This window comes from Brassica napus, unplaced genomic scaffold, assembly GCF_020379485.1.
Source record: "Brassica napus cultivar Da-Ae unplaced genomic scaffold, Da-Ae ScsIHWf_2430;HRSCAF=3139, whole genome shotgun sequence".
Lineage (NCBI taxonomy): Eukaryota > Viridiplantae > Streptophyta > Magnoliopsida > Brassicales > Brassicaceae > Brassica > Brassica napus.
The window spans coordinates 15,279-32,754 of NW_026015770.1; the positions used below are offsets into that span (position 1 = coordinate 15,279).

At 32.4% G+C, this 17,476-nt stretch overlaps 2 protein-coding genes across 2 annotated transcripts; both read left to right on the top strand.

The window, feature by feature from the left end:
- The first annotated feature begins 990 nt into the window (after nt 1-990).
- LOC106351385 (histone-lysine N-methyltransferase, H3 lysine-9 specific SUVH7-like) lies at nt 991-5,810 on the top strand. Its single transcript, XM_048773462.1, has one exon. It carries the CDS (start codon nt 3,297-3,299, stop codon nt 5,520-5,522), a length of 2,226 nt encoding a protein of 741 aa, XP_048629419.1. The 5' UTR covers nt 991-3,296; the 3' UTR covers nt 5,523-5,810.
- A 7,581-nt stretch (nt 5,811-13,391) lies between these two features.
- Nucleotides 13,392-15,846, top strand: LOC125601077 (histone-lysine N-methyltransferase, H3 lysine-9 specific SUVH7-like). The gene has a single exon (XM_048773463.1). It carries the CDS (start codon nt 13,400-13,402, stop codon nt 15,653-15,655), a length of 2,256 nt encoding a protein of 751 aa, XP_048629420.1. The 5' UTR covers nt 13,392-13,399; the 3' UTR covers nt 15,656-15,846.
- Nucleotides 15,847-17,476: the final 1,630 nt, after the last annotated feature.

Sequence of the window (17,476 nt, forward strand, 5' to 3'; positions counted from 1 at the left end):
ATTTGTAAATCTAATTGTTTAGTTGGATTCTCATGAAAAAAAAATCGATTGGTTAAACAAATGTTTCAAAATTTGTTGTGGTATTGTTTTGTCTATAAATTATAAAATTTATTGAATTAATATATTTAATTATTGCATCCTTAAATAATATTTTATTAAGACATTAGAAAAATATGTTTTGAGTTGTTTTGTCAAATTGTACAAAAATCTATGCTTTTTCATATTTGTAACTTCAAAAAGATACATTATGATAATTTGAAATTAATCAAAATTGAATAAAATGGTAATTAAATATTTGTAAATCTAATTATTTTTTTATCTTGTTTAGTTGGATTCTCATGAAAAAAAATCGATAGGTTAAACAAATGTTTCAAAATTTGTTGTGTTATTGTTTTGTCTATAAATTACAAAATTTATTGAATTAATATATTTAATTATTGCACCCTTAAATAATATTTTATTAAGACATTAGAGAAGTATGTTATGAGTTGTTTTGTCAAAATTTTACAAAAATCTATGTTTTTTCATATTTGTCACGAAAATTTATATGTTATACTTACTTTTACAAAATTCTTAACTTTGTCACGAAAACAAAAATCTATGCTTTTTCATACTTGTCAACGTTCTCACACTTTCTAAGAATATATTAGCTTAGTCACTTACTTATTTTTGTTTTTACAAAATAAAGTATCGGAGTCTTGAAAGTTGAATTCGTATTATTGTAAATGTACATAAGAGTTTGTGATTATATACTTAGTGGTTCTTGTATATGTGTCCAAGAAAGTTTCAATGGCTTAGTGGTAACTGTCTTATATATATATCATACTAACCCGGGTTCGATTCTCACCTTCGCATTGTTTTTTTATTTTTTACGAAAAAAATGAGATGACATGGCAATTTCGGGTTCTCTGATTGGTTGATTTTTCTATCCTATGTGGATACCCTCTCCATGGCTTATATCCCCTTTTAGTATAGTATAGATTTCGTAAACGATGTAACTGACAAGATGTTGTCATTTGTGGTTTACTTTTTGTTACCGTGGACTTGAGTGTAAAATTAAATAGGAAAGGTAATGATAATAACCAAAATCCTTTACACGCCTTTGCTTGGAATGTGTTTTTTTTAATCTCAAACTTACATTAAACATATATACAATTATACGAAATATTGTGACAAAAAAATACAATTATACGAAATAATTCTTAGCTTGAAGCTTTATTTTAAGTTGTCTATGAGTTCGCCAAAACTAATCTGATAGAGAAACCAATGTAAAGAGGAATTGTGTACATAAATACTATAAGCGATAAAAAATAATAATGTGCTTATAATAAGACTTCTGAAATTCTTGGTAATATTTAAAAATTAAATGATACACTAGCATATATGGTTTGTTAAAAAGATATACATCATTAGCTAATCCATTTTTATTACATATAAACACTTGCCAAATACCAATATTTGAATGAGAATTGTATATCTAATTTATTAATTTAGGAATTTTTTTCACCTATTGTTTACCTTTTGTCATTTAAGTTTTGGACATTATCAAAAATGTTACAGTCTAATTACACACTATCATCAGAACTATTTAGACTAAACCAACGTGGTAACATAAAACTAAACTAACACCATATTAAATATATATTCGGTTATCTACTATTTTAGAAAGCAAAGGACATATTCATATTGTATAAATACGAGAAAATTTAAATAATGGTGATGTGAAAACAAGAGGAAATATTCTTCTTTTGGTTACTTTCAAAAATTCCATATCCTTATTCAAATCCAAGCGTTCGAATTGAACTCGAATTTTTTTCAGATTCCCAACATTTTTATATAAACCAAACTAAAAACTGAAATAACTAAAACAAATCCAAACCCAAATTCATATATAACCGAACAGTTCTTATATTTCATGAATCAAAAATTAAAAACCATAATTGAATCAAAACCAAACTGAAAATCAAAAAATACAATCTGAAAGAGAACCGAAGCGCCTAAACATAATATTAGCGAACAAACATAAATAATTACACGCTTTCAAAGCGCGGGTACTATCCTAGTTATTGTTTAAAATGGAAGAAAAAGATTTTTTATGTTCAAGTCAAAATGTTTTAAGGCAAAACTGGAAATGCCATTAATGGCTATTATTTGATTCATTGAATAATACAAAAAAAATCTAAGCCTGTTTATGATTCAAAATCTAAGACGGTTAAGATGAATTAAGCTAGATCTAAAGGCTCTTATTCTTCTTGTAGACAACACCATATCATGTTGAAATCCTTATAAATAGAGGCTCTCTCTTATGCTGTTCGTCACTACCAATTATCAATAATCAGTATATTTGTTACTTCAACATATTCTATCAGTATAGTTTTTCCTGTATCTCCATTCACCGATCTCTCTTGTTTCTTCTTTTCTTTTGAAAGCTGAGCTACTTCTCATCATTTCTTGTCTTTCAAATGTACGTGTTGATTTGTTACTTTTCTCTTTAATACATAGTTCATGTTGAACTTGTTATATAATTTACTTATCTTTTTTTGTTTATTTTATGTGTATTTATTTTTGGTGATGTTATCACTGGGACTATATTTTGTAAAATATGATTTAATTCAATTTTCATATTAATTTTCTCATATCTCTATATTTTAGTTTCAATAATCATCCTACCATTGACTATCCTTTATTTTTTAAGAAAATAAAAAGTAAAATGAAAGGACTATCGTTAATACATGTGTTCACTATAACTCAGATCTGAATATGTTGGTATGTAGTTTAGTAATTATTATGCGGTTCAAATATTGTGAACATAAGATCGAACATTGAACTTGTTCTGTTTTTTTCAGGTTGACCCTAACGATCAGTTCTAGTCTTTTATTCTTGAAGTTCTGAGATTGAAAACAATAAAATAAAGACTTGATAAAAAAATAAGACAAAATAAGAAAAATATGAGATTTTTTTTAGAAAAATATTTTTTTAATAAAAGAGAAGTTAATTGAAATTGTACTTTTCTCAAAAAGTAAATTTGATGTTTGTGTTATGATTTATATATGTACTGCTATTTGTTTTGATGATATTTTCTCTAAGCATTTATCACTGAGATTAGAATAAAAAAGAGTTTGTGGTTTTTTTGTCTTAGATTAATTAAGTTCTTAACTTTTTTATTTGATGTTCTTTTTTACGTATGCGTAATTTCTCATATGCATCTACTGTTACTTATTATATCTTTGGCTTGCTTAATGATTATGAACTTTTGATCATTATTTCTTTTTCTTAATGCAGGACTTACTTTTGCAATGGATGAGTCTACTCCAATCGAAGCTACACCGTTCAGCTATCTAATCCCGAGCTTTGCTGACGATGATGACAATCTGATGGAGAACATCACATCACCAACTTTCCAAGGGGTTACACCACTTCAAACCGTTGATGATGAGACCCCTTACACAACACCACCCGCTAATGAGGAAAACTACAACACACCACCCTCTCAACCTCTATTACTGGCCACACCACTCAGCTCCGCTTCACCATCTGATGAATCCAACACTGCTCCTGTCGATCCCAACATGGGTCCTATCAAAAGAGGACGAGGCCGACCAAAAGGTTCAAAGAATTCAAAGCCGTCCAAGAAGAAGATGGAAACCTCTCATGATCCCAACAATGAAGTGGTTGTATCTGGTCACAATGACGAAACTCACAACACATCATTCTCCCCTCATCCTCCTCTAGTGGCCACAGATCTTCAAGCTATTGTACCATACGATGACTCCAACCACGACTCTTTGGCTGATGATGATGCTGCTCCGAGTAGCGATCCTCTTAAAAGAGGACGGGGCCGACCAAAGGGTTCGAAGAGCGCCAAGACGCCTGTGAAGAAGCTGAAACCCCATAATCCCGACGAGAAAATGGTAATATTTTGTCCGAGTTTTGACTCGATGATAACCGAAGAGGTGAAAGAAAATGGGAATGAAGAGCTGGTGGACTCCGTTCGGATGCGTTTCAACGCCGTTTGTCGTCACTTAGGCCACGTAAGCTGCGAGAAAGCTGTGGTCACAACTGCCTTCAGTAGGTTTACCAATCTGGGTGTCAGGACTAACAAGAAGAAGAGAATCGGTCCGGTTCCGGGGGTACAACCAGGAGATATATTCTACTTCTGGGGAGAGATGTGTTTGGTTGGACTTCACACTCAGATGCCTGCTGGTATCGACTATCTACTAGCAAAAGATGGTGCAGCAGAAGGCTTAACAACAAGTGTCATTACATCAGTAGGACATTACAACGACAAAACGGACGAGCTTCATTTTTTGGTATACACCGGGCAAGGAGGAACGTGTAAGGATGGTAAACCTAGAGATCAAGAGCTTACAAGAGGAAACCTAGCGTTGATCGCAAGTCAGAAAAGAGGAAATGAAGTTAGAGTGATTAGAGGTATAGTAGATCCGCGCGATGAAAAAAGGAAAGTATATATCTACGATGGTCTCTATGTGGTAACCTATTATTGGATAGAGAAAGGGACCACCGGCTTTGATGAATTCAAGTTTAATCTTGTGAGACAACAAGACCAGCCTTCTGGTTTCGCCACGTGGAAGTTAGCTGAAGAATTGATGAAGTGTGGTTCGAGTAATTTGTTGAGGAAGGGTTTTGTGTTTGGAGATATTTCTCTTGGATTGGAGGCGTTACCAGTTCCGATCGTGAACGAGGTCGATGAGAACGACAAGGAGTGGCCTCTAGACTTCAACTACAGAGTCTCTTCGAAAAATTTAAGCATGATGATAGTTCCAAACCATCAATCTACTGGATGCAACAACACTTGTAAAGGTGGTCAGTCATGTGGAGATCCGACATGTTCTTGTATTCAAAGAAACGGCGGCGACTTACCGTATGATAACCACATTTTACTATATCGCAAACCGATGATCTACGAATGCAGCGACCTTTGTGCTTGCCCCGAGGACTGCAAGAGCAGGCTAACTCAAAGCGGTTTGAAACTCCGGTTGGAAGTGTTTAAGACGAAGAGCTGTGGTTGGGGGTTGCGTTCGTGGGAGCCCATACGAGCCGGGACTTTTATCTGCGAGTTGGTTGGCACAGCTAAGGGAAGAGATGAGATTGAAGAAGACGACGAGTACATCTTCGACACCTCTCGAGTTTACAAAACGTTTAGGTGGAACTACGAACCGGAACTTGTGGGTGAAGACTGTTGGGAAGAAGTCTCTGAAGTTTATAAACTTCGGTCGGAAATCTTGGTTAGTGCGAGAGCGTTTGGTAACGTTAGTCGGTTCATGAACCATAGCTGCTTGGCTAATGTTATGTGGCAGCCTGTTGAGTATGAAACGGATGGCCAACCTTTGGTTAATATTGTCTTTTTTGCAAAGAGACATATATCTCCGTTGACAGAGTTGAGATACGATTATGGAATGTCTTATGATACTGGAGAGATCGATGAAGGTGGAAGCAAGGTTTTTACAGGTAAAAGGGCTTGCTTGTGTGGTTCGGAAAATTGTCGTGGTTCTTTTGAGTGAGGTTGAACATTTTTATTATTACTGTTGTTGTCTTTTCTTTTCTGTTGTTTTGATTATTGTGGTCTTGTGTTTCCTTTTAATCATTCAGAATAAAAAACTTATTTAAGTTTTTAATCATATTGTATGTTATTTCATTATTAGTTAGATTTGTATCATAAGAAATCCAATTCATGTTTAAGTTAAGCCAATTAATATAAGTCATTTCTAGTCTTTTATTCTTCAAGTTTTGAGATTGAAAAGATAAATAAGACTTGATAAAAAGATAAATAAGAAAAGAAGATCCTTTTATAAAAATAGACTTGATACAAAAGACAAAATAAGAAAAAAATAATATTTTTTTCAGAAACATATTATTTTTATAAAAAAGAAGTTTATTGAAATTGTAATTTTCTCAAAAAGTAAATTTGATGTTTGTGTTATCATTTTATATATGTAGTGCTATTTGTTTTGATAATATTTTGTCTAAGCATTTATCACTAAGATTAGAATAAAAAAAGAGATTTAGTAGTTGTTTTAGTCTTAGATATGATTCACGATAGTTCTTTTGAGTGAGGTTGAATTTCTTCTTCTTATTGTTGTTGTCTTTTTCTTTTTTGTTGCTGTTTTGATTATTATGGTCTTGTGTTTTCTTTTAATCATTAAGAATAAAAAAACTTATTTAAGTTTTTAATCATATTGTTTACTTACGTTATTTCATTATCAGTTAGATTTGTATCATAAGAAATCCAAATCATGTTTAAGTTATGCCAATTAATATAAGTTATTTCTATTATTTTATTCTTCAAGTTTTGAGATTGAAAAGATAATAGGATTTGACAAAAAAGACAAAATAAGAAAGAAAATAAAATTATTTTAGAAAAAAAAATTTATAAAAAAAAAATTATTGAAATTGTAATTTTATAAAAAAGGAAATTTGATGTTTGGGTTATAATTTTATATATGTAGTGCTATTTGTTTTGATAATAGTTCTCTAAGCATTTATCACTAAGATTAGAATAAAAAGAAGATTTAGTGATTGTTTTAGTCTTAGATATGATTCACTATTGACTTCAGAACATTAATAGTTATAGTTATATGCAAGGTTATTTAGTTGATTTTTTATTTGATAGTCTTGTGTTTTTCTCAAGCTAACAATTAAACTCGTCATGTGACGTATTTCTCAAGTTTACAAAAACTTTAGGTGGAACTATGAACCGGAACTTGTGGGTGAAGACTGTTGGGACGAAGCCTCTGAAGTTTATAAACTTCGGTCGGAAATCTTAGTCAGTGCGAGAGCGATTGGTAATGTTAGTCAGTTATGAACCATAGCTGCTCGGCTAACGTTATGTGGCAGTCTGTTGAGTTTGAAAAGGATGGCCAACCAACCTTCAGTTTGTATTGCATTTTTTGCAAAAAGGCATATACCTCCGTTGACAGAGTTGAGGGATGATTATGGAATGTATTATGATACTGGAGAGGTTGATGAAGATCGAAGCATGGTTTTTAGAGGTAAAATGGGTTTGCTTATGTGGTTCAGGAAACTGTCATATTTATTTTGAGTGAAGTTGAATTTCTTATTATTATTTTTGTTGTTGTCTATTTCTTTTTGTTGTTGTTGTTTTCATTATTATGGTCATTTGTTTCTTTTTAATCATTAAGAATAAAAACTTAATTAAGTATTTAATCATATTTTCTACTTATGTTATTTCATTATCAGCAAGATTTATATCATAAGAAATCTAAATCTTGTTTAAGTTAAGCTTATTAATATAAGTCATTTCTAATCTTTTATTCTTCAAGTTTTGAGATTGAAAAAAAAAATAAGACTTCATAATAAAAAGACAAAATGAGAAAAAAAATTAGATTTTTTTTTTTAGAAAAATAGACTTGATAAAAAGGCAAAATAAGAAAAAAATAAGATTTTTATAGAAAAATATTTTTTTTATAAGAAAAAGAAGTTTATTGAAATTGTATTTTTCTCAAAAATTAAATTTGATGTTTGTGTTATGATTTTATATATGTAGTGTTATTTGTTTTGATAATATTTTCTCTAATCATTTATCACTGATATTAGAATAAAAAGGAGATTTAGTGGTTGTTTTAGTCTTGGAAATGATTCACGATTGACTTTAAACAATAATAGTTACAGTTATATGGAAGGTTAATTAATGAGTTTTTTTTATATGATAGTCTTTTTTTTTTCTCAATCTAACAATTCAAATAAAACTCGTCATGTCAGGTACTTCTCGAGTTTACAAAAAATTTAGGTTGAGCTATGAACCGGAAGTTGTGGGTGAAGACTGTTGGGACGAAGTCTCTGAAGTTTATAAACTTCGGTCGGAAATCTTGGTCAGTGCGAGAGCGATTGGTAATGTTAGTGGGTTCATGAACCATAGCTGCTCGGCTAACGTTATGTGGCAGCCTGTTGAGTTTGAAAAGGATGGCCAACCTTTGGTTCGTATTGCGTTTTTTGCAAAGAGGCATATACCTCCGTTGACAGAGATGAGGTATGATTATGTAATGTCTTATGTACTGGAGAGGTTGATGAAGATGGAAGCATGATATTTAGAGGTAAAAGGGTTTGCTTATGTGGTTCGGGAAATTGTCATGGTTCTTTTGAGTGAGGTTGAATTTCTTATTATTATTGTTGAAGTTTTTTTCTTTTTTTGTTGCTGTTTTGATTATTATGGTCTTGTGTTTCCTTTTAATCATTAAGAATAAAAAACTTTTTAAGTATTTAATCATATTGTTTACTTACGTTTTTTCATTATTAGTTAGATTGGTATCTTAAGAAATCCTAATCATGTTTAAGTTATGTCAATTAATTTAATTCTTTTCTAGTCTTTTGTTCTTCAATTTTTGAGATTGAAAAGATAATAGGACTTGATAAAAAGACAAAATAAGAAGAAAAAGAAAATTTTAGAAAACTAAACTTGATAAAAAGACAAAATAAGAAAAAAGAAGATTTTTCTAGAAAAATATTTTTTTTTATAAAAAGAAAAAGATTATTGAAATCGTAAATTTCTAAAAAAGGAAATTTGATGTTTGGGTTATAATTTTATATATGTAGTGATATTTATTTTGATTTTATTTCTCTAAGCATTTATCATTGAGATTAAAATAAAAAAAAGATTTAGTGGTTGTTTAAGTTTTAGATATAATTCACGATTGACATCAGAACATTAATAGTTATAGTTATATGCAAGGTTATTTAGTTGATTCTTTTATATGATAGTCTTGTGTTTTTCTCAAGCTAACAATTAAACTCGTCATGTCAAATACTTCTCGAGTTTCCAAAAACTTTAGGTGGAACTATGAACCGGAACTTGTGAGTGAAGACTGTTGGGACGAAGCCTCTGAAGTTTATAAACTTCGGTCGGAAATCTTAGTCAGTGCAAGAGCAATTGATAATGTTAGTCGGTTATGAACCATAGCTGCTCGGCTAACATTATGTGGCAGCATGTTGAGTTTGAAAAGGATGGCCAACCAACCTTTGGTTTGTATTGCATTTTTTTCAAAAAGGCATATACCTCTATTGAAAGAGTTGAGGTATGATTATGGAATGTCTAATGATACTGGAGAGGTTGATGAAGATGGAAGCAGGGTTTTTAGAGGTAAAACGGTTTGCTTATGTGGTTCGGGAAACTGTCATGGTTCTTTTGAGTGAGGTTGAATTTCTTATTATTATTGTTGTCGTTTTTTTGGTTGTTTTTTGATTATTATAGTCGTGTGTTTTCTTTTAATCATTAAGAATAAAAACTTATTTAAATATTTTATCATATTTTTTACTTATGTTATTTCATTATCAGTTAGATTTGTATCATAAAAAATCTAAATCATGTTTAAGTTAAGTCAATTAATATAAGTCATTTCTAGTTTTTTATTCTTCAAATTTTGAGATTGAAAAGAAAAATAGGACTTGATAATAAATAGAAAAAATGAGAAAAAAGAAGATTTTTTTATAGAAAAAGTAGACTTGATAAAAAGACAAAATAAGAAAAAAATAAGACTTTTTGTAGGAATTTTTTTTATATAAAAGAGAAGTTTATTGAAATTGTAATTTTCTCAAAAATTAAATTTGGTGTTTGTGTTATGATTTTATATATGTAGTGCTATTTGTTTTGATAATATTTTCTCTAAGCATTTATCACTGAGATTAGAATAAAAAGGAGATTTAGTGGTTGTTTTAGTTTTAGATATGATTCACGGTTGACTTCAGAACATTAATAGTCATAGTTATGTGATTGTTTAATGATTATGAACTTTTGATCATTATTTTTTTCTTAATGCAGTATTTACTTTTGCAGTTGATGGGTCTACTCCAATCGAAGCTACACCCTTCAGCTATCTAATCCCGAGCTTTGCTGACGATGATAACCATCAGATGGAGAACATCTCATCACCAACTTCTCAAGTGGTTACACCACTCCAAAGTCCAAACCGTTGTATAAGATGTAAGTGCAAATGGAGACACCACAATAATACTGCAGAAAGTAAATCGAGAGACAAAACACTACAAGCAAACACTTATGTTTTATTATAATCTCTTTTAAATAATCTATTACAAGATCTGCTTAATTCAGCTTTTACACGTCTAGTGTTAACACCCTAACACCTAAAAGATTCCTAAGCTACACCGCTTATGTCTCTCTTCCGTCAAGTACTTCAGCAACTGCTTCGGCACAACTAAGACCACACTCAAGAGCTTTTCTCTCTCAATAAAATCAACCTCTGTGTCTGTGTCTTTTCCCGACGACCCTTAGAGTTATTTTATCATTAACCCCCATGTTCTTGAAACCCTAGTCTCCAAGGCAACATGGATAAGAAAATCTTCCATAACATTAAGTGCAACTTTTTTTTTTGAATGCACTTATTCCTCTTTCTTTAAGTCATAAATTTGCTCCCCAAGTTTATTCCTCTTGCATTTTCTCCAAGATATTCCTTTGCTCTCCAAATCTCCACGAGTGCAGTTCAGCATCTTGACTCCACATGGTCTTCACCATTCAACATGTCATCTGCGTCAGCAACTACTTCAACGACTACTTCAGGGCAGACATCTTGCATTTTCATGAGATCCCTTACACAATAACACCTCCCATTTCTCAAGCCTCACCGCTTCAACCTGCTAATGACGAAAACTACAACACACCAACACCCTCTCACCCGGGGGCGAATCTAGAAATGTTTTTAATCGGGGGCACCATATTATAAACACAAAAAAAAAAAATTTAATCTGGGGCAAACCAAACCCTTTAGCATCAACTGGGACATTGAACGCCCATCCATCCTCATGCTTCATCAATTTCGTAAGCAAATTGTGACATTTTTTGAAAATCTGAACCGTACCTTTTTCAACTCCACCTCCTGTAGACATTTCTTAAGGTTTCTCTAGGGTTTTTTTTAGCTCGGACGACTGTGAGTGAGGATCAGAAATTCTCCTCGGAAATAGTGAAGAAGGCCAACTGGAGTTAATTATAGAGTTTACTTTCCTTGTCTGTCGCAAATCATTGGTCTTGTTAGGCTTCTAAAGAGAATATAATTAACACGATGTTTTTGTTTTGCTTTGCGGGTTATCCTCTGAGTTTGTTCTAGTGTTCATCATGCGGTTTGCGGAACCTGAGGGTATTAGTCTTCTTTGGATTTGATACTCTTTCCATTGATGACAAATATTGACATGTTTATTGATCTCTTGAGGAGTTAAATGTTAAAATATTAATTCCATACAATGATTTATTCATCCAACTCCTTTTGAACTTCATCCAAATTGACCTACGTTAAGAAATTCATTTGAATGCTACATCTGGTCTACCAGTTGGATGACAAATTTTAGTTTGAATCCCAGCTACTTTATATATATATATATATAGATGCATGAGTTTGCATTTTAGTAAAGACAATACGTGTGTTTTAGTATGCGTGCATTTCAGCATTAGCGGTTTAGCGCATGTGTTTGCGCTTGTACTTTTCGACAGCTTTTAAAAATTGTTTCTCCTGTAATACTTCTATATATCATGTACTGGTTGTATTTTTATAGAATGATTAATCTAATTGATTATTGTTATGTTAATTTTGTTTTTCGACATGCTTTGTTTCTCTTTATCAACGAAGAAAAAAAAAACAAATTCTTGTTGTGTTCTTGGCAAATTATTATCCATTATCTATCTCTCCAGCAATATGCGAGTATCAGTTTTACATTTGAAGCTGTTGGAAATTTTATTCTAAAATTTGTTGTATATACATATCAGATTTCAGAATATATATCTCTAGTGTACAACTTGTGCGTAAAAATGTGTATGGTTCGTGTAATGGCTTTCTTAAATAATTAACTAAGAATATGAGAGACCCTTCGAGATCAAAAAAAATATTATTAGGCTTGAGTGTATGTGTAACGTTAAAAACAATACCGTAATTGCATGTGTACAAACTCATGACTATGAAGAAAAAAGAATTGTAAATAGGTGCTTCAGATTATAGTACTGTACCACAAACTACTGCTTGGGATATTGAATTTTTCCATTATTCATGTTCTACGTTTCTATCTAAACGTTATTGCGTATAATGAATTTGCTAGATATGATACTGTACTAGTAATAACAACAAATTTCTCAAACATGTATGTGAAACATATTTTTTTTTAATTCAATGACTCAAAACAAAAGAACAGTCAGAAGTTTGGTAATTTTTTGAAAGTTTATCTTAAACCATTCAAATTTTGAAAGTTATATATAGATATATATTATATTATTCTTATTTAAAATGGAAGAAAAAGATTTTTTATGTTCAAGTCAAAAAGTTTTAAGGCAAAACTGGTAATACCATTAATGGCTATTATTAGATTCAATGAATAATACAAAAAAAATCTAAGGTTGTTTATGAGTCAAAATCTTAGACGGTTAAGATGAATTAAGCTAGATCTAAAGGCTCTTATTCTTCTTGTAGACAACACCCTATCATGTTGAAATCCTTTTAAATAGAGGCTCTCTCTTATGTTGTTCGTCACTACCAACTATCAATAATCAGTATATTTGTTACTTCAACATAGTCTATCAGTATAGTTTTTCCTGTTTCTCCATTCACCGATCTCTCTTGTTTCTTCTTTTCTTTTGAAAGCTGGGCTACTTCTCATTATTTCTTGTCTTTCAAAGGTACGTGTTAATATATAGTTCAATGTTGAACTTGTTATAGAATTTACATATCTCTTTTGTTTATTTTATGTGTATTTATTTTTGGTGATGTTATTGAGACTATATTTTGTAAGATACGATTAAATTCAATTTTCAGATTAATTTTTTCTTATCACTATATTTTAATTTTAATAATCATCCTACCATTGACTATATATCCTTTATTGTTTAAGAAAATAAAAAGCAAAATGAAAGGACTATCGTTAATACATTGGTGTTCACTACAACTCAGATCTGAATATGTTGGTATGTAGTTTAGTAATTATTATGCGGTTCAAATATTGTGAAGATAAGATCGAACATTGAACTTGTTCTGTTTTTTCAGGTAGACCCTAACGATCATTTTCTAGTCTTTTATTCTTGAAGTTTTGAGATTGTAAAGAATAATAATATTTAATTAAAAAAAATAAGATTTTTTTTTGAAAAATATTAGTTTTTTATAAAAAATAAGTTTATTGAAATTGTACTTTTCTCAAAAAGTAAATTTGATGTTTGTGTTATGATTTTATATATGTACTGCTATTTGTTTTGATAATATTTCCTCTAAGCATTTGTCATTTAGATTAGAACAAAAATGAGATTTAGTGGTTGTTTTAATTAGTCTTAGATATGATTCACGATTGACTTCAAAATATTAATAGTTATAGTTATGCGGTTGTTTAATGATTATGCACTTTTGATCTTTTTTTTCTTAATGCAGGACTTATTTTTACAATGGATGAGTCTACTCCAATCGAAGCTACACCGTTCAGCTATCTAATTCCAAGCTTTGCTGACGATGATAACCATCAGATGGAGAACATCCCATCACCAACTTATCAAGTGGTTACACCACTTCAAACCGTTGATGACGAGACCTCTTACACAACACCACCTCCCATTCCTCAAGCCTCACCGCTTCAGCCTGCTAATGAGGAAAACTACAACACACCAACACCCTATCAACCTCTATTACTGGCCACACCACTCAGCTTCGTTTCACCATCTGATGAATCCAACACTGCTGCTGTCGATCCCAACATGGGTCCTATCAAAAGAGGACGAGGCCGACCAAAAGGTTCAAAGAATTCAAAGCCGTCCAAGAAGAAGATGGAAACCTCTCATCTCAACAATGAAGTGGTTGTATCTGGTCACAATGATGAAACTCACAACACATCATTCTCCCCTCATCCTCCTCTAGTGGCCACAGATCTTCAAGCTATTGTACCATACGATGACTCCAACCACGACTCTTTGGCTGATGATGATGCTGCTCCGAGTAGCGATCCTATTAAAAGAGGACGGGGCCGACCAAAGGGTTCGAAGAGTGCCAAGACGCCTGTGAAGAAGCTGAAACCCCATAATCCCGACGAGAAAATGGTAATATTTTGTCCGAGTTTTGACTCGATGATAACCGAAGAGGAGAAAGAAAATGGGAATGAAGAGCTGGTGGACTCCGTTCGGATGCGATTCAACGCCGTTTGTCGTCGCTTAGGCCATGTAAGCTGCGAGAAAGCTGTGGTCACAACTGCCTTCAGTAGGTTTACCAATCTGGGTGTCAGGACTAACAAGAAGAAGAGAATCGGTCCGGTTCCGGGGGTACAACCAGGATATATATTCTACTTCTGGGGAGAGATGTGTTTGGTTGGACTTCACACTCAGATGCCTGCTGGTATCGACTATCTACTAGCGAAAGATGGTGAAGCAGAAGGCTTAACAACAAGTGTCGTTACATCAGTAGGACACTACAACGACAAAACGGACGAGCTTCATACTTTGGTATACACCGGGCAAGGAGGAACGTGTAAGGATGGTAAACCTAGAAATCAAGACCTTACAAGAGGAAACCTAGCGTTGGTCACAAGTCAGAAAAGAGGAAATGAAGTTAGAGTGATTAGAGGTGTAGAGGATCCGGGTGATAAAAAAGGGAAAGTATATATCTACGATGGTCTCTATGTGGTAACCCATTATTGGATAGAGAAAGGGACCACCGGCTTTGATGAATTCAAGTTTAATCTCGTGAGAAAACAAGACCAGCTTTCTGGTTTCGCCACGTGGAAGTTAGCTGAAGAATTGATGAAGTGTGGTTCGAGTAATCGGTCCAGGAAGGGTTTTGTGTTTGAAGATATTGCTCTTGGATTGGAGGCGTTACCAGTTCCGATCGTGAACGAGATCGATGAGAACGACAAGGAGTGGCCTCTAGACTTCGACTACAGAGCCTCTTCAGAAAGTTTGAGTATAATGATCGTTCCGAACCATCAATCTACTGGATGCAAAACCACTTGTCAAGGTGGTCAGTCATGTGGAGATCCGATGTGTCTTTGTATTCAAAGAAACGGAGGCGAGTTACCGTATGATAACCGCATTTTACTATATCGTAAACCGATGATTTACGAATGCGGCGATTCCTGTTCTTGCCCCGCGGACTGCAAGAACAGGCTATCTCAAAGCGGTTTGAAACTCCGGTTGGAAGTGTTCAAGACGGAGAGCTGCGGTTGGGGGTTACGTTCGTGGGAGCCCATACGAGCCGGGACTTTTATCTGCAAGTTGGTTGGCACAGCTAAGGGAAGAGATGAGATTGAAGAAGACGACGAGTACGTCTTCGACACCTCTCGAGTTTACAAACGGTTTAGGTGGAACTACGAACCGGAACTTGTGGGTGAAGACTGTTGGGACGAAGTCTCTGAAGTTTATAAACTTCGGTCGGAAATATTGGTCAGTGCCAGAGCGTTTGGTAACGTTAGTCGGTTCATGAACCATAGCTGCTTGGCTAACGTTATGTGGCAGCCTGTTGAGTTTGAAAAGAATGGCCAACCTTTGGTTCGTATTGCCTTTTTTGCAAAGAGACATATACCTCCGTTGACAGAGTTGAGATACGATTATGGAATGTCTTATGATACTGGAGAGGTTGATGAAGGTGGAAGCAGGGTTTTTACAGGTAAAAGGGCTTGCTTGTGTGGTTCGGAAAATTGTCATGGTTCTTTTGAGTGAGGTTGAACATTTTTATTATTATTGTTGTTGTCTTTTTATCTGTTTTTTTGATTATTGTGGTCTTGTGTTTCCTTTTAATCCTTAAGAATAAAAAACTTACTTAAGTTTTCACTACAAAAAACGAGGTCTGTAGCATCACTTATTTTAAACTTTTATATCACTTGTTGAATGACACAAATGTATTACCATCACTTAAATAATTGATTCCGATAGTGGCGATGCAATATAAGGCATCGGTTATAGTAACTGATGGTTATACTTCTATCAATTATAGTAAATGATACTATAATGCATCCCTTATCATAACTGATATAAATATTTGTGACGCTTAGCATAAATGATTTAATTATGTGCATCGATTATTTTAAACGTTGTAAGTACTTGCGTCAGGTTTTTTAGATGATGCATTGTTATTTCATTATCTGTTAGATTTGTATCATAAGAAATCCAAATCATGTTTAAGTTAAACCAATTAATATAAATCATTTCTAGTCTTTTATCCTTCAAGTTTTGAGATTGAAAAGAAAAATAAGACTTGATAAAAAGAAAAAAAAAAAAAAATAAGATCTTTTAAGAAAAATAGACGAAACAAAAGACAAAATAAGAAAAAAAAATATTTTTTCAGAAAAATATTATTTCGAAAAAAGAAGTTTATTGAAATTGTAATTTTCTCGAAAAAAGTAAATTTGATGTTTGTGTTATGATTTTATATATGTAGTGCTATTCGTTTTGATAATAGTTTGTCTAAGCATTTATCACTGAGATTAGAATAAAAAAGAGATTTAGTGGTTGTTTTAGTTTTAGATATGATTCACGATTGACTTCAGAACATTAATAGTTATAGTTATATGGAAGGTTAATTAGTTGATTTTTTATATTATAGTCTTGTGTTTTTCTCAAGCAAACAATTAAACTCGTCATGTCTTGTACTTCTCGAGTTTACAAAAAATTTAGGTGGAACTATGAACCGGAACTTGTGGTTGAAGACTGTTGGGAAGAAGCCTCTTAAGTTTATAAACTTCGGTCGGAAATCTTAGTCAGTGCAAGAGCGATTGCTAATGTTAGTCGGTTATGAACCATAGCTGCTCGGCTAACGTTATGTGGCAGCCTGTTGAGTTTGAAAAGGATGGCCAACCTTTGGTTCGTATTGCGATTTTGCAAAGAGGCATATACCTCCGTTGGCAGAGTTGACGTATGATTATGGAATGTCTTATGATACTGAAGAGGTTGATGAAGATGGAAGCATGGGGTTTAGAGGTAAGAGGGTTTGCTTATGTGGTTCGGGAAACTATCTTGGTTCTTTTGAGTGAGGTTGAATTTCTTATTATTATTGTTGTTGTCTTTTATTTTTTGTTGTTGTTTTGATTATTATGGTCTTGTGTTTCCTTTTAATCATTAAGAATAAAAAACTTATTTAAGTATTTAATCATATTGTTTACTTACGTTATTTTATTAACAGTTAGATTTGTATCATAAGAAATCCAAATCATTTTTAAGTTAAGCCAATTAATATAAGTCATTTCTAGTCTTTTATTCTTCAAGCTTTGAGATTGAAAAGAAAAATAGGACTTGATAAAAAAAACACAAAATAAGAAAGAAAAAAATAATATTTCTTATAGAAAATTTGACTTGATAAAAAGACAAAATAACAAAGAAAAAAATAAGATTTTTTTAGAAAAATATTTGTTTATAATAAAAAAAGAAGATTATTGAAATTGTAATTTTCTTAAAACGTAAATTTGATGTTTGTGTTATAATTTTATATATGTAGTGCTATTTTTTTTGATAATATTTCTCTAAGCATTTATCGCTGAGATTAGA

Bases quoted from the DNA above. Each gene is read 5' to 3' on its own strand.
- LOC106351385 (XM_048773462.1), top strand. From the start codon at position 3,297: ATGGATGAGTCTACTCCAATCGAAGCTACACCGTTCAGCTATCTAATC.
- LOC125601077 (XM_048773463.1), top strand. From the start codon at position 13,400: ATGGATGAGTCTACTCCAATCGAAGCTACACCGTTCAGCTATCTAATT.